General features: G+C 42.8%; 1 protein-coding gene across 4 annotated transcripts in view; it reads left to right on the plus strand.

Annotated features, from left to right (window-relative positions):
- MCF2L (MCF.2 cell line derived transforming sequence like) overlaps positions 1-21,522 on the plus strand; it is a 224,426-nt gene that overhangs the window by 157,653 nt on the left and 45,251 nt on the right. For all 4 annotated transcript variants that reach the window (XM_075200030.1, XM_075200032.1, XM_075200033.1 and 1 more), the window contains exon 4: positions 1,810-1,924. In XM_075200030.1, coding sequence (XP_075056131.1) covers positions 1,810-1,924 — 115 coding nt within the window. The remainder of the gene's footprint in view (positions 1-1,809; positions 1,925-21,522) is intronic.

A 21,522-nucleotide genomic window follows, 5' to 3' on the forward strand; every position in this document is an offset into this window, starting at 1 on the left:
TTTGACCCCTCAACTCGTAAATTAAGCCTTTACTATCCCTCCCACAGGGGGAAGGGGGGATAATGGAAGTTAACTGACTTGACTATTCTAATTTTTTTGTCAAATAATGTCAGTATACCAAATTTCAGGTCAATTGGATGAGCCCTTTCTGAGAAAATAGTTTTTTCCACACACACACAAACACTAACGCACGCCTCTACACATGTGTGTTCATGAGGTAAAATTACCTCACGAAAATGAGTTTGAGCCCTACCAAATTTCAGCCCTTTTTGAAATTTTTTCCCCACACACACTAAGAATTTAGTAGGTCAGTGTATAACTCTAGCCATATGGAAGTCCTTGAAAACACCCTCTTTCCACCCCTTTATCTCATTACAAAAATCTCACTTAGCAGAAAGAAATGTCTACGCTGCTCTGCAGAATGAGGTGTACCACTGTGTTTCTTTTATACTTCATTACCTTCACCCTGCCCTGCTCCTTCCGTCTGCCTGTGCAAACATCTGCTCCCCGGCATTATACAAAATGGGTAAATAAATAATAAACACACACAATTTTACAATAATATTTAATTGAATAAAAAGGCTAACCAGAATTCTCATTCACCACTTTGTTGAATATAAAATAAAATCTTATTTACTCAGTTTTTTTAATCAAAAGTAATTCAAATATGGGTGAAAACTAAACAAAAATAAAAAGGATCTTGTAAAAACAAAATAAACAAAACCTATATGCTTTTTTTTATGTTACCTAATTTGCATATTTTGGGTTTACTAGTCCCTTAAGATATTGGTGTTCTGTTCACTGCTTTTGTTTTTTGGTGGCTGCTCAGATTAGAACATTTATAATGCGTTATTAAATTCAGTGCACAGCTTAAAGTCTTACGGTGCCCTCTAGTGCCTATTAATATAATTCATAGTGAAGTCTTCCTCAGTCAGGCTTCTCAGAAATATACATGTCTTGCAGCTGTGGTAGTTGGTAACTCTGAAGGGGGATAATAACAATGGGAGATCATAAGAAGCTTATTTTGACAATGCAATTTTTTCATTCAGAATGCTCATATTCTTTAGGGTCCAAAAACCTGATGTACTGTTATTAATGAAAATAATTGAAATGTATTCTTATATTACTTCTGCGTTCAGTGTGACCCTGTTGTCTATTAAAAAATTAAAGCTTATGTTGTGGTGAGTGCACAGGGCTAGTATAATCACTTTTGGACAATTTGGGGTCCCTGAATCTCTGGCCCTCGTTCTGACTCTTTCTTATGTGTTATCCTGCATTAACCTTTCCTTCACTTTTATTACTGGGCTACCATTGCTAGAAGTTGCTTTGTTATAATGAGGTCCTGGCCACAATGCCATTGTTTCACATAGGCGACTTAGCTTTGCATGGTCACTGTATATAAGAGGGTTGCTACAATATTTGGAATTTTTTGTGGTAATGTCAGGACGGTTTTTTTAGTAGTCTTGGGGAACAAAAGATACCTGCACTGCACTGTTCTGTGAGCTTTACCTATGAATTGTAAAATGCTCCATCAGCTGCTATTGTGTGTTTACAACATACAAGTACATTTGTGTATGTAAACAAATAAAATGCAATCTCTACTATTTGGGCATCTGGACCCCAAAATAGCTACAATTTCTACATTAGATTGCTCATATTGGACATGATAGCTCTTCTATCACTTTAACTTTTCATTTTAAAAAAGTCCAAGTATATTGCACCCAATGTGACTGATACGGTTAATTTACTTACTTAGTTTACATAAGACAAAATAAAATAATTAAATATAGAAATGTGTTGTCCTCCTAGGTGGAAGAGGTCAAAATGGCTGTCCTGTCATCACGTTTCCGGAATACCCAGAATTCAGTGAGATCCCAGAGACCGAGTTCCAGAATGTGCTGACATATTTAACCAGCGTTCCCAGGTATGTATGTACCACTGAGACAGACATATGTTGAAGGGAAATATTGTCAAGTGAAGATAAAATGAACAAACATCATCATCAACATTTATTTATAGAGCGCCAGCAAATTCCGTAGCGCTTTACAAACACTGACATATCCACATTATACTCTATTCCGAGTCTAAATTATAATCCATGGTGATTTCTCCATTCCATTTATTAGTATTTTAAAATAGGAGTACTGCATTTGACTGTGTGGTTTTGCTTTGCGTATGCAAACATTGAATTCTTTACAATTGACAAATAGCCAGACCAGAGCAAGCCTAGTACAGTAGCTGTATTGTGATCAAGATCTTGAAATGCTACACCCTTCCTTTTTTACAGGAAAGATTGTGATCTGCCCCTGTCCTGTAAGGTGTTATTTCAGACTGCTCTTCTCATGATTATTATAGAATGTACAGGATATTCACACTTAACCTAGTGAACGTAGGTGAATGTTTTGACTGTTTCATGTTTAGTAGGCTGTATTTATTGTAAAACAGGTGCCAGGGTCATATTTATTGTGTATTTCATGTGAATAAGCTATAGAACAATAGCAGTGTTTGTTATGTTTGATTTAGGTTGTAGAAATCTTGAACCTTGGTGATTATGGATGAGCTTTGCAGACTGTCTTTCTTTTTAGTCTTTACTCTTTGATAAAGTGTTCAAAGGTTTTCTCTCTTGGGCTTTTTACATGAAACATATCTACTGGCACCATCACTGGTGCTGTTGAGCCAGCAAAGATATTCTGTTATTAAACCTCTAAATCTTGTATATGCTTATGTGTGAAGACCTTACAGATGGCAAGCTGAATTGGTACTCCCAGAATCAGACTTGGCCTCCGTCCTCGAAGGCTCTTTATGGTACAGAAAATCAGTGAATTACACAGTAAAAGCTAATAAGGTTTGAAGCAAGAATACACTAAAGTACAATTGTCCACACAATTGCACAAAGACACAGATAGAAGCATTGTCCTTGAAAATGCCAACGATAGGGCTCCCATAATTTTAGGTTTCCAGCTATAGGAACATATTCCCACTTAGATTATTGATGCACCCAAATTAACATAAATTGTGACTTAAACATTTTGCACATCAATATTGTGGGCTGAAGGTAAACATAAAATTTTGGCCTAATGTATTATTTGGAGTTGCACGTATCTTAAGATAGCTTTAAGCATTTGTTGATGTGCCCACATTAAAGATAGGCCAGTCATCGTCATCAGCTTTAATTGTAAGCTGCCCATACATAGGCCATTCTGATGGCTTGATCATCTATATTTCCCTAGAAAGTTACTTTAAATTCTCAGTATCTGTTTTTTTTGTGTGTAATATTTCTTTATTCAAAATTTTGATAATATAATTAAGTGGGTTACATAAGCTTTTTCAAGTGAAAGTAACTAAAATGAATATGATTTTTCGCAATGTTTTTCAAAAGTGTAGAATAAGAGTGGCAAAGAGAAGAGGGAGGATATAAACAGAGTGGAAAGCGTAACCACCTGGGCAACGCTAGTATGGACAAAATAGAACAAGAGAGATGGTGGGTGAGGGTCAGAGGGGGATGAGATGTAGCTATCTGATATTGGGTGTGATTAAGAAGGAGCACTGCCCGCTGGAGAGGTAAGAGCCGAGTTTGCCAGCGTCCTAAAATGCAAACCAGAGACACCATGTGGCATAGTAATTTGCAAACTTATCGGCTACGAAGAATATCAACTCATCCATTGATCTGTAGAATTCTATTCTCTGAAGCCATTTCCTAATAGACAGGATGGGGGGGGGGGGGTGTAAGACACCTCCAGTGAGTTGATATCAGTGTTTTGGCGGCTTATATAAGGTATTTCAAAATTGCTTTTTTAAAAATGGAGATCGGGGAGTTAGTCTTATTTAGCAGCCGAAAATTGGGAACCTCGTCTCCCAGTATATTAGTAGACCCTATAACCTGAGTCCAGTAGGGTTGGAGCACAGAACAGTCCTAACGTATATGGAAGGGGATCTTGGCATCTCCAGAAAAAGTCCGGGACCCCCGCGTATATTTTTGCTACTTGGACTGGGCATCTGTACCCAGGGGTGGGCTGGGCCTGGGGGGCAGGGGGGCTCAATCTAACCGCTGTTAGGCCCGGCCGCCCTGCCCCCCAGATGCAATATTGCCTGATTATTACCGGCGGGCACATCACATGACACGCGATGCGGCCGCGTCAGCACACAGACGGCCGCATCACATGACACGCAATGCGGGCGCGTCATCAATGACGTAGGCACATCGCGTGTCATGTGATGCGGCCGCCTGTGTGCCCCCCGGGCTGAAATTGGCCAGCCCGCGCCTGTCTATACCAGCATAACAGGACCTTGTAGTGTGTTTCCACAACTGCTACACTAGTGGAGCATGTATGTGGTTTTTCAAAAATATTTAGCCAATCTGCTTCCTGGACCTGGTCCCCCAAGTCGTGTTACCATGCTTTGGTGTATCTAGGTAAGGAGTTATACAGATTTTCAATGAGGAGTTTATAGATTGTAGAGAGGAAGTGGGGAGGGCATCTGGCGGCCTGACACAACACTTTACTGTATCTTTGCGAGGAAGCCCTCAGGAAATGTTTAATTTGGAGAAATCTCCAGATTTCCAAGTTCCGTAGTTCCCATTTAGCTTGAACTATTTGAAAGGGAGGCGCACCCCAGGAACCAATCAGCTGGCTGATACGTGTAATTCCAGCCAGAGGCCACGGTTTGAATGGGCCGACTGGTAGACCAGGCGGGAACAGTGGATTGCCAAAAATGGGAGACAAAGGGGAGATGGGTGAGGATATTTGAGAAAGCAGTCAGAGTCTGGACCACCTTGAAATGGTGAGGCCAACAGTGGGATATTTAAAGTAGGCAATTTGCTTAACCACGGGCTATATCTTGAAAGAGAGAGTAGGTATGTCAATATCAAACCACTGTTTCTCACCGGCTGAAATTGTCCACTCCACAATCCTCCCCAACATGACTGCATTGTGATATGTAAGAAAATGTGGAAGTTGGAGATCCCCAAGGTGTTTGCGTCGGTACAGGACATCATGTTTAAAATGTGCCCCCCCCTTCACACAGTCTCTCACCAGTCTCTGTAAGTCAGCAAGCCATTTGTCAGGTATATAGATTGGGAGCGTCTGTGGGAGGACATTCATCTTTAATTATGTTAACCCGTCCTATCCAGGAGACAGCCTTAACCCTCCACTCTCAGGTCGGCTTGGAGCCTTGCTATAAGAGGGCCAAAGTTGAGATCGAATAGTCGCGTTAGGTCATTAGAGATCAACACACCCAATTACTTGATATGAGCGGGGTGCCATTGTAAGGGGAACAACTGCTGGAGATCCTCAGCTACATGGGCTGGTAGGGAGAGGTTTAACGCTACTGATTTTGCATAATTAATCTTGAAGTTAGACAGGAAACCAAAGCGCTGAAATTCCTTAACCAATTTGGGACTGATATAATCGGGTTAGAGACCACAGCAAGGAGGTCATCTGCAAATAGTGCTAATTTATATTCCACTCCTCCTACCTGTAGTCCTGATATGTCAGGATTGGCTCTGAGGGACCAAGCCAAAGCATCCATACAGAGCATGAAAATAAGTGGGGAAAGTGGACAGCCCTGTCTGGTGTCATTGCCAATGAAGACCGATTTCGAGAGCGTCCCGTTGATTTCTATACAAGCTGTGGGAGATCGGTAGAGAGCCAAAATCCTGTGAAGAGTGAGCCTAGATCCATGCGGGAGAACAGGAACCGCAGAAATGACCAGTCATTACTGTCAAAGGCTTTTTCTGCGTCTGGCTGGGGTGTTGGAGGACAGTGTCGATGACTTTAGTTGTATTGTCTCTGGCCTCGCGTCCAGGTACAAAACCAACCTGGTCAGAGTGTATCACACCCGGGAGTAAAGATTTCAGTTGATTGGCAATGAGTTTTGCATATAGTTTGATGTCTAGATTGAGTAAAGAAAGCGGGCAGTAACTTGGGCACTGGGATTGGTCCTTGCCTTCAATGGATATCACTGTGAAGTGGGCCTCTAAGGATTGTGTCGAGAACGGGATGTCCTCTGAGACTGCATTGAAAGCTGGCACCAGCAGGGGGATGAGTTTGTTTGAAAGTCTTATAGTTGGTGATTGTCAAACCATCAGGGCCAAGGTGTGGATTTGATCACTTCCGCTAATTCGCTATGTGCGAAGGGTTGCTCCAGCATGGAGATGTCTGAGAGAGTGGGGAGTCCGATCTCCTGGAGGTAGGCAGATATCTGTGGGTTCTTGTCAGTTAAGTCTGCCCTCAGGGGCTTTCCCTGAGATGTTGTATAGACAAGAGTGGTAAGAGTGGAAAGTTGCTGCTATGTTGGACGTGAGCTGGCAATCGGAGCCTTTATCATTTTTAATTCCTGCTATGAAAGATTTGGCTCCTAGGGATCCTAATGCCTTCTCTAGCATAGAACCGGGTTTGTTTCCCCATTGAAAGTATTGGTTACGGCATTTATGGATATCTAATTTTATTCTTTCGTAGAGGAGCTTATTTAGGACTGTCTTGGCTTCACTAAGCTCTACCAGTACCTCGGAAGCCAGAGTGGTCTTATGTCTGGATTTTAAGTCTGTGATTTTTTTTTTAGGAGCTAATTTGTAAGAGCTTCCTTTTTTCTTTTTTCAAAAAGGAGCACAGTTGAACTAATTTACTACATAGGACGCACTTATGCGCCTCCCAGAGGGATACCGCTGAGACTTCTGAGGTAGTGTTAATTTCTGTATAATCATCAAGAGCCTGTTCAATTTGGTTCCTGCAATATGAGTTTTGTAGGAGAAAATCGTTAAGTCTCCACGAACAGCTTTTTATCCTAGGTAGAGCTAAGTGTAGTGTTGGGTAGATAGGGGCATGATCAGTCCAAGATGATTGGTCTTTGGATGTGGAGTGGATCAGTGGGAGGTGTCTGTGTGAGAGGAATAGATAGCCAATGCAGGAGTAGACTCCATGTGGGTAGGAGAAAAGGTTGTAGTCCCTAAACGTTAGATGTTCTAATCTCCATGTGTTGACCAGCTGAGAAGCGTGTAAGGTTAGCCTTACCTTCCGTGTAGAGACCTACGGAGTCTGGGGGCTCCACTAGATGTGTCTGCTTTGGATTCATGGACCAATTGAAGTCGCCTACTACCACCAGTGTGCCCTCCATTCAGAGCCTCAATCTTCTTCAAAAGATTAGGATCTGGAGTCCGCAAACCTTTGGTCTGGCAAACCATTTCCATGGTCTGCTCCGTGATAGCTGGAATAGAAAAATAGAAAAGCAACAACAACAGGCACTATCATTGGTATCATAGATGTCTGAGGGGCAAAGTCGAGGTCGCTGCCAGGTGACTGTGTTACAAAAAGTCATAAGCGCATTATTCAGGTGACCGAATCTCCTGGAGGTGTCTGTCTCCATTTGGTCGATGATCTTGGATTTCCGGCAACTTGCCATCTTTCTGTGACCACAGGGTGGAGTCTCGCAAAGTAGTTATGCCATTCCAGGAGTTCGACATTTTGAGTGTCCAGGCGGAGCAAAATGGAGGTAAGCTCCATCTGTATTTAATGCTTCGGGTGTGGAGGGCATCGGAGGCTTAAACGTGTGCCAAGAAAGGTCTTGAAAGATTTATATTTTCTGTCCATTATAGTCAATTCCATACAGATTCCTCACTTTTTGAATGCTTGCCTCCTTCTGCATGTAGTAATGGAGGCGGCATATAACATCTCTTGGTCAATCTGACTGGGCTACCCATGATTTTAGAGCCCTGTGGGCCTTGTCAAAGTGGTCCTGAGCTAGAATTTCGTTAAAAAATTTTTTGTGAGAAAAGGGACCAAATCTTGGAGCGAGATATCCTCAAGGATGCTGCGGATCTGTAGGTTGTTTCTGTAGCCTCTGTTGCCTAGGTCGTCTACTCTGGTGTGAAGCAAATGAAACTCCTGTGCCCAGGGCTGCCAAGAAGAATTCAGGGCCTATTTCCCGCAACCATCACTGCCATTAAATAATTCATAGTCACATTTAATAAATAGACCTCATTCTCCCTAAACTCACCCCAAGATTCAATAGCCCCCAAACCACCCCATCTTAAATTAATAGTCCCTACTATTAAATTGCCTCACCATCACCCTACAAACAAAATAGCGCCCATTAATTAGCCGCCACCTACCTCACACACACTACATTGCAACAAGCCCCCTGTGCCATCACACACACAATACTGTGCCCCTTCATCACAACTACACTGTACCCCCTTATGCTCACACTGCGACCTCCATGCTGCTTTTCCCCCTTCTTTTTTACTTTGTGCCTCTCTCCCACTTTTTTTATTCCTCTGTTCCTCTCTCCCACTTTTTTCCTCCTCTGTTCCTCTCTCCCACTTTTTTTTCCTCCTCTGTTCCTCTCTCCCACTTTTTTTTCCTCCTCTGTTCCTCTCTCCCACTTTTTTTCCCTCCTCTGTTCCTCTCTCCCACTTTTTTTCCCTCCTCTGTTCCTCTCTCCCCAATTTTTTTTTATTCCTCTATGGCTCTCTCCTTTTTTTCCTCCTCTGTTCCTCTCTCCCACTTTTTTTCCCTCCTCTGTTCCTCTCTCCCCAATTTTTTTTTATTCCCCTGTGGCTCTCTCCTTTTTTTCCTCCTCTGTTCCTCTCTCCCACTTTTTTTTCCTCCTCTGTTCCTCTCTCCCACTTTTTTTCCCTCCTCTGTTCCTCTCTCCCCAATTTTTTTTTATTCCCCTGTGGCTCTCTCCTTCTTTTCCTCCTCTGTTCCTCTCTCCCACTTTTTTTTCCTCCTCTGTTCCTCTCTCCCACTTTTTTTTCCTCCTCTGTTCCTCTCTCCCACTTTTTTTTCCTCCTCTGTTCCTCTCTCCCACTTTTTTTCCCTCCTCTGTTCCTCTCTCCCCAATTTTTTTTTATTCCCCTGTGGCTCTCTCCTTTTTTTCCTCCTCTGTTCCTCTCTCCCACTTTTTTTTCCTCCTCTGTTCCTCTCTCCCACTTTTTTTCCCTCCTCTGTTCCTCTCTCCCCAATTTTTTTTTATTCCCCTGTGGCTCTCTCCTTTTTTTCCTCCTCTGTTCCTCTCTCCCACTTTTTTTTCCTCCTCTGTTCCTCTCTCCCACTTTTTTTTCCTCCTCTGTTCCTCTCTCCCACTTTTTTTTCCTCCTCTGTTCCTCTCTCCCACTTTTTTTCCCTCCTCTGTTCCTCTCTCCCCAATTTTTTTTTATTCCCCTGTGGCTCTCTCCTTTTTTTCCTCCTCCTGTTCCTCTCTCCCACTTTTTTTTTTATTACTCTGTGGCTCTCTCCTTTTTTTCCTCCTCTGTTTCTCTGTCCCCTTTCTTTATAGTACTGTCCCTCCCTGTTTTCCTCCCCTTGCCTCTCCGTTTCTTTACTTACCTTTTGTCAACTTCTTTCTTTTCTTTTCTGCTCTTCTGTCTCCTCTTCTGTCTTCTTTCTTCCTGCTGGCTGCGGCGCTCCTCACTGACTGACAGGCGTGACTTGATGACGTCACGCCCAGCAGTCAGTGTGAATGGAGGAGAGGAGGGACACGGCGCCGCGCGATCACGTGAGTATTTTTTATTTTTATTTTTTTTTCTTCCAGCTCCCATGAACCCCCCCCCCCCCCCCCCCGCGGGAAAAAAAAATAAAAAAAGTTTTAAAAAAAATAGCGCAACAGAGAAAAATAATAAAAAAATAAAAATAAATTTAATTAGCAGCGAGGGCCCGGCCCGGGCCCCCTGGCATGGCCGGGCCCGGGTAAACTGTACCCGCTCCCCCCCCCTCTCGGCGGCCCTGCCTGTGCCTGCCTTTCCAATGCTTCCTGGAGCCTATCCTGGCTGGCTTCCGTTTCCTCCCTGTGAGCTTCAACTATGGTCTCAGTATCTGTTTTTAATGTTTCAATGAGGTTACCTCTTCAACACTTTATTCTCTGATTTAGATTGTACGCTTTCGAGCAGGATTCTCTTACCTCTCTGTCTGTATGTATTACCCAGTATTGTTTTATTAATGTTTGTTCCCAATTGTAAAGCGCTACGGAATTTGCTGGCACTATATAAATAAATGTTGATGATGATGATGATGATGAGAAGCAACTATATCCTGTATTAAGGACCTCTGACAGAACAGTCTCTATTTGTATTTATCCTGTGTCTGCACTAGCCTGTGTCATGCTCTGAATGTCCAGTGAGCATATAATCAACTAAAGACTGTCATGTAACTGGAATTACACTGAAGACCATACATCAGAAATTGAGTGATTTAACCTTCAGCCACATAATTGCTGCCAAGTAGAATGTTGTTAATGTAGCCATAGTGATTTTAACAATACAAATCAGCACAATAGCAATCTCTGCTGTCCGGTGATACTGGCTGGCAGCGGTAAGAGATAATAGGGTTGGTCAGAGATGAGGCTTTTCTCCCATTAATAAATAGATCTGTAACTCAGAAATGACTACAGAAATGACATATTACTTCAGTTATTTTGATAAATCTTTACAATAGCAGCATATATATATATATATATAGATCTGATTACTTTTATACCTCCATGCTCTGTAATTCTAATGCAGTGCAAGGCAACCTGTAAAACTAGAAATCACAGCATGTTGTGTGTCTCTGACTGTGACTGCACTGTTATACAGAGAATATTTCATTCCCATCAAATGCCTGCATTGATGTGTACCCCATCCCGAACACACACACACTGAGAACATACAAACTCCACACAGGTAAGGCCATGGTTGGGAATCTCATAACCTCAGTGCTGTGAGGCAGAAGTGCTAACCACTGAGCCACCATGCTGTCCCACATTTATAACCATATTTATAATCGCAACCATAAATCAATGAATCCCAGCACTTTTCAGCTGGGAGCACAATGATTTTTGTTCTCTTTGTATGTTTTCTACAAGCGATTGACAGTTACCTCCTCTCCTACAGATGCTGCCGATTCTTCAATATAATTCCCAAAGTGAACCTAGTAATTTGATTCAGAAAGGACAGTATGCATGCCCTGCATATTTTTCATTCATCTGATATGCGTAGACTGACTCTCTTAAAGTGCTGGGCATGAAGGGGAATGTTAATATTACACTTTGGTAAATACACTCAACAGAACATAATGCGTTTTCTTAAAGTGGCAGCATGCATAAGAATGATTAAATCACCTGGTATTGGTACACAATAAGAAGCAAGCTACATCTAAAACACAGTAACCAATCAGCATTTCTCTGTCTAGTGCAAGTTGGAAAATTAAAAAAAAGTGTTTGATTGGTTGCTATGTTTTACTGAAAATGTTGCACCTCTTCCTCATCAATGTTTATAGGGTGCCCCAGATACTGTAGCGTGAATTAAATGCATGGATGCAGTTACACCTATAACCAATGTGAGGTAGGAATACAAGAATGAGTCATGTACAATTAACTACGGCTAGCACAGATACAGGTGCAAATCGTGTGAGTAAACAAATAGCATATCACACAGATATAATTCAGAATAAGATTTGATTTATTAGGATTTATAGGGATTTATTAGGAAGATGGAGAGTGTATAGCCATGAGACTCTGCCCATGAGAGCTTACATAATAGAGGAGCTAAATGTCACAGAAATGCAATGCTTATGAGGCCTATTGTGTATATTAAGAAATCTGTAAGTCAATAGAAGCTCTCGCCAGGGACCAGCCACCTTTGTGCACTGATCCACTTCTCACCATTTATGAAGGCCTGTCCACACTCCTCACTAGCACTTGATGCGAGTTCCCTGTTGTGTGACTGTAAACGCCATGGAACCAGCTCAGAGGGGAAGGGAACAATGATTCTCCCTTCCCCTATGAGCATGAAGTGCAGGGAGCACGCAGCAGATGGAAGAGGAGGTAGCTGACCCAGTCATGAGGTGTAAGAGCAGGGAAGTATGTGTTTGCATTAAAACTCTGCCATTACATGAATATCCACACAATGTGGGGTTATTGAAGGATATTAATATATTGTTGGGACTATTAATGCAATGTGGGGGCTAATAATGTAAGGTTGGGACTCATTGGGAGAAATAGGTCTATATATTATGCTGCTTTCCTTGTGAAGGGGGAGCTGCACCTAAGAGCATGGTTGGTGATTAAATGGGATGAGCTTTGGAGGGAAGTCTAGCATTGTCTTAAGTGGTAGTCACACTCCCTGCATTGTGTAACTATAAGTTTTATCAATTCTGCATTGTCACACATCGGGGTCTTAGCCTCACTTACCACATCCGCCGCTGTAATATTACGGCTAACCGAGTCCCTCTTGGTTGCATGCACCATTCCTGTCCATCACATCTCCGTTTGCAAACAAACACATAGGGGTAAATGTATGAAGCTTCGGGTTCTTCAACACCCGCGAGTTCGGCGTCTTCAGCGCTTAAATTTAAAGTGGCGCTGCCTTGTAAAGGGAAACTTCCCTTTACAAGGCAGCGCCGCTTTAAATTTAAGCGCTGAAGACGCTGAACTCGCGGGTGTTGAAGAACCCGGAGCTTCATACATTTACCCCATACTGTTTGTTCTGCTGCATGGGTGCGGCCATCTTGGATGCATTCAGGGGATCATTCCAGACCAACCAGATTCAGCAACTGTGGTCATTTGAACTGGGCAGCCAATAGTTGTTTGGAATACTCTATTTAAACCTGCTGCTGAGATCTGTTCATTGCCAGAACAACACATTTCTCTCCTGAGGATAGTGCTGGGCTCCAGGTTCCAGTTGTTCCTGATTATCCTGGATTTACAAAGTGATAATTTTCTGTGAACATTCTGCATTACAAACTGAACATCCCTTTAAAATGCAGGATAATGGTAAAGTGCACATCACTTTTCAATTACCTGCAATTCCAAGTGCATATCTTCCTTCAAGTATTCTGTATTACCCGAAGTTCATCTTTCTGCAAATACTCTGCACTTCCAGGCTGCTCATCTTCCTGCAATATTCTGCATTCAACAAGAGTGCTTACTTATCTAACTAAGAACTTTGTACTATCCAGTGTCTATTCTGCAGCATCAGTGGCTTTACCATTATTATCAATTATGTTGCTACAGCTGGTTCTGATTCCTAGGGCTTATTTCCAGTTCTGTATATCTGTCCACGGGTTCCAGGTCTGTGGCTGCTGTGCAGTCCTGAGTTCACCATTCTGTGTCACGGTTCTGAGTTCCTAGTCCCTGTCTCCAGTTCATTCTGTTCTTTGTTTCCGTGTGTTTCTGAGTTCTTGTTAGTGGGTTCCAGTCCTGTGTGCCTGGCCACAGGTGCCAGGATTGAGTTTTTACGAACAGTTCTAGTTTGTCATTACACCAGATTCCATTTCAGCACTTAGGCACAGACTCCAGTCCTAAGACTCCTATACTTGTGCTCATACTTGGCAACTCTCCCGGAATGTCCGGGAGACTCCCGCATTTTGCGAGAGTCTCCCGGACTCCCGGGCGAGTGTGGCAATCTCCCAAATTCTGCCCACTTCACTAGGAAGTGCCCCACTTCCTAGTGAAGTGGGAAGAATTAGATCCCAAACGCCGCGATTCCCGGTGAATCGCGGCGTTTGGCCCTGCCCACCGCTGTCAAATGACGCGTCATGCCATCACAGGGAGCGAGGCCGAAATGACGCGATTTTGGCCGCCCCGCCCCCTCATGCCCACCTCCACTGGCTGGCTCCCGGAAGAGAGCTGAAGAAAGTCTGTAAGTATGCTTGTGCTACTCTGAATAGTCTAGATGAGCAGAGAGATCATCAAAGTCTCCAGGTTCCGTTTCAGTCCCACTTCAGCTAGGCCCAAGGGTCCCGAATAGGATCAAGAAATACAGATGACCGTGACATGCATATTTTAATTTTTAACAGGTTAAAAATAATAATTGCAAAAAAAGTTGTTGTGAAAAAAGCTTGTAAACCCTTCCAGTGTAAAGATTTGAAAAAATATATATTTGAAAGAAAAAAGAAAATAACTTTTTTTTACCTTTTTGTTAACTTTTTTTTTATATTGTTCAATGTTTGCTTGCAGAGAAAGTTTACATTGGCTTATTTTAAATATTTTGTTGCACTTTAGGTTTATAGGGTAGACCCCGTGGTGCTACAATTTGATTTGTCATTTGCATTTCTGGAGGAAGAGTACTCGGTACATAGTGAATTGGCGCAGGCAAATAATTCATTTGCTTCTCATGCAGGAATTCAGTTTGCCATCACCATTATTATTTGTCCACTAAAATAAAAAAAACAATTTAGGGCCAGTTAAGAGCAAATCCACCTAAAGGGTTAATATTTGAAGCTGAACAAACCATCTTGCAATGCAAGGGGTGTAAATGCAATATATATTTTTTGCCTGTAGTGTACAAATACTGGGCAGCTTTTTTGTTTTTAAAACTGTGATTTAGAGCTGAGCTAGGACAAGACATTTACCAGCTTTAAAAGTCTTCACAAATTAAATTTGCCCCCCTGCAGCACTTGTTGCACAACTTGTTTTTGCAAAAGTGCAATTTGATGGCCATTATGGTGACATTAAGTTTGATTCAAGGTGCCCCACAGTATCTATGCTAAGCCTTTTCCATAATTGTTCCACTTTGGTTTAGTGAGCTCCAATTGGCTACTGGTGTTCCCTGTACTAAAGTAACTATAAACATTTAAAATGTCCAAAGTGGAACCCCACCTTTAATCACTCAATTGCAATTATATTATGATAGTAAGGAAGCTGATCTGTAATAAAATTACTCCAACTGCCTAGTAAGTAGAAGTGTTATGTTTACACCAATAAGAGCAGAAAAACAGACAATGTAAGAACCAGTGAAAGGCAGACAAGACACTTAGTGGGCATTAATGAAACTGAGATGATCAACCTGTAGGGGTTACTAAGTAATTGCTTTGGTTAGATTGAACCAAAAACAATAAACTGTGTCTTTATCTTAATTTACATATATCTTCTTGTTGATTCTTGGATTCTAATTTTTAAAACCAAACAAAATGCTTTATACACTGATAATAATATCACAGTTACAGGAATTTGTCCTATTGTGTTATACCTGTATGACAGTTCTATCATAGGTCAGGTAGATGTGTTTCCAAGCTTTGAGTAACCATTATTTTATATTTCCTGTACAATCAACTTCAACACAGCAGATTTTCCATCACATTCATGTGGGTAAATGTATCAAGCTGAGAGTTTTCCGGCGGGTTTGAAAAGTGGAGATGTTGTTTATAGCAACCAATCAGATTCTAGCTGTTATTTTGTAGAATGTACTAAATAAATGATAGCTAGAATCTGATTGGTTTTTTAAACCCGCTGAAAAAGCTTGATACATTTACCCCATGGCGTCTGTTGGTTCTCTGTAAGTGACGTGTAAGCATTGCAATATGTTTTACTCTCGGAAGTACAGTAAATATTTCATGATGCTATAATGTCTACTCTACATTTATGTAAAAGTCACATTTTAAGGACACAATGTGAGTGTGTTTTGGGATGCAGCAGTGTGTCACATTGTATAACAGTGTGCCACTTTGAATTTACACTGCAGGCATTCTAGTTTTCCACTACTGGATATCACATGTGACAGCTCTTGCTGCAGAGACAGACTATTCCCAGCATTTCTTGAAGGGAAGCCTTTAATAGAAACATTAGCCTGCAGGGACCAGACCACCTCTATTCTGTCTCTTTTTTTTTTTTTTTTTTTTTTCCAGCACCCCTTGCTCATAGATAACAATACAACCAACTGAATCATCTCTGTTTTTGTTAGTTTGCTTATTCTGTATATAGAATTACAGACTGCCTACATACATGTAAGAGCTGCTGACTTGAACATTTTGTTCTCAGTGTGTGACATATTTCACTGCAAATATGTCTATCAACACCTTTAGAATCTGTCATTCTATCAACTTAGGTGGAATTAAAATTAGGTCTATGTACTCCAATGGAACAGGGCCCCGATTGGACAAGTAATCGTAAAAAAAACCAAAAAAAAACTTTTGCTTCGTTTTACCAATCAATGGATTTATGTCGAAGTAATAATATCTTTACACATTTCAGTATATGTGTTTTAGCCAGTAATGGTTCCTGCGAGTCTTATTATTTTAGCTATGAGCATATTTTCATGGAATTAAGCCAACATTCATACTGCTATTGATAGAAGTTATTCTTGATTTTAAGTTATTTAATATCACATTTACTTATTTGACGTCCAAGTATAATTATTATTGCAAATATTGCATGTCGTCGTTATACATGACTGCTCCAAAAAATGGCAATGAGCAATGTTTTAGTATCTTGCCCCGTACTATAGAGTATTGAAGTATGCAATTCCTTCCGTCCCACCACCGGCGAGGAAGTCCACTCTCTCATTTTATCATCCCCCCCCACTACCTGCCCCCTGGATCCCATCCCCTCCCACCTTCTTCGCTCCCTTTCCCCCACCACCTGCTCCCACCTCGCTCACCTCTTTAATCTCTCCCTCTCCACTGGCATCTTCCCCTCCTCCTTCAAACATGCTCTCGTATCCCCCATTCTTAAGAAACCTAATCTCGACTCCACTTCTCTCTCGAACTATCGCCCCATATCTCTTCTCCCATTTGCCTCCAAAATTCTTGAGAGGCTCGTCTGCAGCCGTCTCACCTCCTACCTTTCTGAATACTCCCTCCTTGATCCTCTCCAGTCTGGTTTCCGCCCCCTCCACTCCACTGAAACTGCCCTGGCTAAAGTCACCAATGACCTCCTCTCTGCAAAAGCCAGGGGCCACTTCTCCCTTCTCATCCTCCTTGACCTCTCTGCAGCCTTTGACACCGTTGACCACCCCCTCCTCCTTCACACCCTCCAGTCTTTCGGCCTCTCCGGCCCAGTCCTGTCCTGGTTCACCTCTTACCTTACTCACCGTTCCTTCTCTGTCACCACCTCTGGGTCTCTCTCCCCCCCATCCACCCTTCCAGTCGGGGTCCCTCAGGGCTCTGTTCTGGGACCCTTACTCTTCTCTCTATACACCTCCTCCCTGGGTGAACTCATCAGCTCCTTCGGCTTCAGCTACCACCTTTACGCTGATGACACTCAACTATACCTCTCCTCTCCTGATCTCTCTCCCTCCCTCCTCTCTAGGGTGTCCGCCTGCCTCTCTGCCATCTCCTCCTGGATGTCCTCTCGATTCCTCAAACTTAACCTTGCCAAAACTGAGCTCATAGTTTTTCCTCCCTCTCATACCCCATCCCCTTCTGACCTCTCCATCACTGTCGACAACACCTCTATCTCCCCTGTCCCCCAACTTCGCTGCCTTGGTGTCATCCTCGACTCCTCTCTCTCCTTTGGCCCCCACATCCTCTCTCTTGCTAAATCCTGCCGCTTCCAGCTGCGCAACATCGCTCGCATCCGGCCCTTCCTCTCCCAAGATGCCACCAAATGCCTTATCCACTCTCTGATCATCTCCCGCCTGGACTACTGCAACCTCCTCCTCACTGGCCTCCCCCACTCTCATCTCGATCCCCTTCGATCCGTCCTTAACGCTGCAGCTAGGCTTATTTTCCTCTCTCGCCGCTCCTCTTTTGTCTCCCCCCTCTACCTAGCCCTTCACTGGCTCCCATTCCCCTTCAGAATCCTCTTTAAGCTCCTCACACTCACCTACAAGGCCCTCGCCAACTCCACTGCACCCTACATCTCCACCCTCCTCTCTATTCATGCTCCATCCCGCCCTCTCCGTTCTGCCTCTGACCGTCGCCTCTCTTCCCCCCTTATAACCTCCTCCCACGCGCGTATCCAAGACTTCGCCCGCGCTGCCCCCCTCCACTGGAACAAGCTCCCTCCCTCCATCAGAACTTCCCCTAATCTATCCAGCTTCAAACGGGCCCTAAAAACCCACCTTTTTCTTAAAGCCTTTCTGTCTCCCACTTAACTTCCTACCTTATCTTCTGCCTCTGTCCCCCTACTCTCCCTCTCTCCCCTGCGTCTCTCTGTCTGTCCACCCCTCCCCTTAGATTGTACGCTCCTCTGAGCAGGGCCATCTCTCCTCCTGTTTCCACCACTTCTAACTCTGCTCTCCAGCTACTTAGCCCTCCTCCTCAAAGGTCCTCCACCCCACGTCCAGTTTCGCTCCCTCCTCCCCCCTGGGGGTCTCCCTGTCTTCCACACCCCCTTCTTGGGCCCCGTCATTTTCGGATCCTCCCTCCCCCTTCCCCGCCCTCTCTAGCTGTGCATTGAGCGTACTGAGTTGCTGTGTTTACTGTACTGTGCTGTCTCCCATTGTATTGTGATTTTGTTTGTCTCTGTACAGCGCTGCGGATGCCTTGTAGCGCCTTATAAATAAATATTAATAATAATAATAATATGCAGTAACTGTGAATTTATTTATTTATAAGATATATGTAAGAGTCACCAGGATGAACAGGGACCCTTACAATCAGGAGCGGGCCGGGAGGCAGGGGGGCATCGGCCCCCCGGGCCGCTCAGATTTTGCGCTTTTAGGGCCGGGGGGTAGGCCGGCCGGCCGCCCCCCGATGCAATTTCTTCAGATTTTTTTCTGCGGCCGCATCTGATGTCATCAGATGCGGCCGCGTCAGCGCACAGGCGGCCGCATCACATGACGGGGGATGCGGCCGCGTCATCATTGACGCGGTCGCATCCCCTGTAATGAGATGCGGCCGCCTGTGTGCCCCCCTGCCTGTAGCATCCCAGCCCGCGCCTGCTTACAATGCAGTTGTTTGGTCTAACCAAATGACCTCATCAGCTGTGTGACCAGTATTTAGTTTCATTTTTATGCTTAATTTGTAGTAGATCTTTATTGGTTTAGTGTGACACAGTAGTTACAGATGAAAACAAGCAATGCATCAATATCTTTATTAAATCTTTTGCAGTGTGTGCCAGCTTGTGCAATATTCTGAAAATAAACCTCATATGCTTTTAAAACTAGATATGCTCAGGCTCAGTGCTTTCCTGCTTCCTTGGAACTGAAATCGAGGCAAAACGTCATTGTCGCGTCGTTGGATCTTGCAGGTTTTGGATTCCATAAGTACCTCCCTCCACCGGAGATCCGGCGCCATTGCTCAGACAGATACAGGAGGGGTAGCAGCGTTTTTGTCACTCTCTCCAGTTTTCAGTAACATTGCTCATTGCCATTGCTCACACAGAAACAGGAGTAGCAGTGTTCTCTTCACTCCTCAGTGCCATTGGTCACACAGAAACCGTATTATTAGGTCGACAATTTACACGGTGGACAGTATGATTAGGTAGACTATTCAAATGTGGACAGTATTATAGGGCTAGGGATATGGTTATGGTCAGGGATCGGGATAATACTGTCTGCATTTGAATTGTTGTCCTAATAATACTGTTAATGTCTTTTATATTGTCGACTTTATAACCTTGTTTAGTCTGCTGCCAATCAATCATATTGTGGCAACAAAAGGAAGGGCCGAAGGACAATGCCATCTTGCACCACTGTTCTTTTCTGCCACTGCTGTGTGGAAATGTTTTCTAGATGTGCTATAAGCTACTGTGTGTGTGTGTGCCGTTGCTCTGTCTCTTAGTAACCAGCCAGCCAGCTTCAGTCTTTGGCCTAAACTGAATGAAAATAAGTTTGTGACCTGTGAGGTGGTCGAAATTGACTGGAAATGAATGTTACTGATTTTAATAATAAAGTAGGAACAAAAAAAAGAGCCAAATTATGTGATTTTTAGCATTTAAGAATTTTTTGCAAAAAAAAATACAGAACCATAACACAGGGGTCAGTGAACATCCCTACTGAAAACATATTTACAATTACTCTATCACGTAGTAAAATTAATGGCAAATTTAACCTATTTAACTTTGGGTACACCGTTTTTTGTCATTCTCAATATGAACACAGTACCAAAGATAGAGTTCTTTGTAAATAAATAAAGAAGTGTGATGTTGGAAGTTTTTTGGAGTGAACTCATACAGGGAGCTCCTGGAAAAGGCAAGAGGTTCATCTTGACAGAGTTTATCCAACCTATCCATGGAATTAAGAGTTTGTTCCAGGAAAACAAATTTTTGATAGCTGTTAATGTAGGGGAGTAGTTTGATTGGTACAGATGGTGGTATTGGCTGGTAATACAGATATCTGAGTATTTAAGTTTGTGGTGTTGTTATTTAAAGTTAACTTTTAATTCAAGGAGCTTTTTTTACAGCAGTTTGAATGTTGAAGACTTCAGCATGTAGTAGCTTTAGGGAAAACAGACGTGTCAACATAGACATGGAATGATTCATGTAGACCGCAATACATACCTTTAGTGTCAACATGTAAAACGTATAACTATTCAGTGCACTAACAAATCAGAAAGTGCATATGCTTCGAGAAATTGAAGGGGGCTTTGGCAATTAGAACTGCATAGCAACAAACAGGCAGAATTCTGATGTCTTAGTTTATTAGGTACACCCCTCTAGTGTTGGATAGAACCCTACATTGCACCCAGAACAACCTGCATAATTCATGGCTTAGATTTAACAAGGTCCTGGAAACATTCCTTAGAGATTCTGGTCCATGTTAACATGATAAAATCATACAGTTGCTGCAGATTTGTAGGCTGCACATTCATGCCACACTAGAGCACAAAGGTGCTTTACTGGATTAAGATCTGGTGAGTTGTGGAGGCCATTGGAGAACACTAAACTCATTGTCATGTTCGCGGAACTTCCTTGAGATGATACATGCTTTGTGAAATGGCATGTTATCCTGCTGGAAGTAGCAATTAGATGGGTAAACTGTTTCCATAATTGGATGCACATGGTCAGCAACAATATTCAGATAGGCTGTGACATTTAAACAATGCTCAATTGGTATTAAGGGGCATAAGGTGTGCCAAGATAAACTTTACCCACACTATTACACCGCCACCACCACTAACCTGCACTGTTGACACAAGGCAAGGTGGATCCATGGATTCATGTTGTTTACTCCACAGTTTTCCAATCTTCAACTGCCCGGTTTTGGTGAGCCTACCAAATGCATACCACTGTTACAATGCATGCTTATTTGAGTTAGTCGCCTTCCTGTAAGCTTGAACCGGTCTGGCCATTTTCCTCTGGCCTCTCACTGCCACACACTGGATCTTTTTTGTTTCGCACACCATTCTCTGTAAACTAGTGACTGTTGTGTGTGAAAATTCCAGGAGGTCAGCAGTTTCTGAGATACACAAACCACCCTGTCTGGCACCAACAATTTTTCCACATTCTATACTTAAAACACAATACTTCCTCATTATTATATTTGGTCTCAACATCAACTGAACTTCTTGACCATGTCTGCATGCTATTATGCATTGAGTTGCTGCCACATGATTGGTTTATTAAATATTTACATTAGCAAGCATGTATACAGGTGTACCTAATAGTGGCCACTGCATACAGCAACTACAGAAGAAAATATGCCGCCTTATATCTACAGTGTGTGGAACAGAGCATTTCACAAATCAATCATACACTAAAACAAAGATTTTGGTGAGGATAATGTGTAATAACCCACCTTTCAAGAGAGTTCTGGGTAATGTTACTTAAATTGCATCTCTTAGAGTCAATACTTTCAATACTACCCACTGGGTTTTAGAGCACTATATGGGCTTGTGCTAAAACAGAACATCAACCAATTTCTTTCATCCTTTTTAGGACTCCTCAGTG

The sequence above is a fragment of the Mixophyes fleayi genome, chromosome 2 (assembly GCF_038048845.1).
Source record: "Mixophyes fleayi isolate aMixFle1 chromosome 2, aMixFle1.hap1, whole genome shotgun sequence".
Classification (NCBI taxonomy): domain Eukaryota; kingdom Metazoa; phylum Chordata; class Amphibia; order Anura; family Limnodynastidae; genus Mixophyes; species Mixophyes fleayi.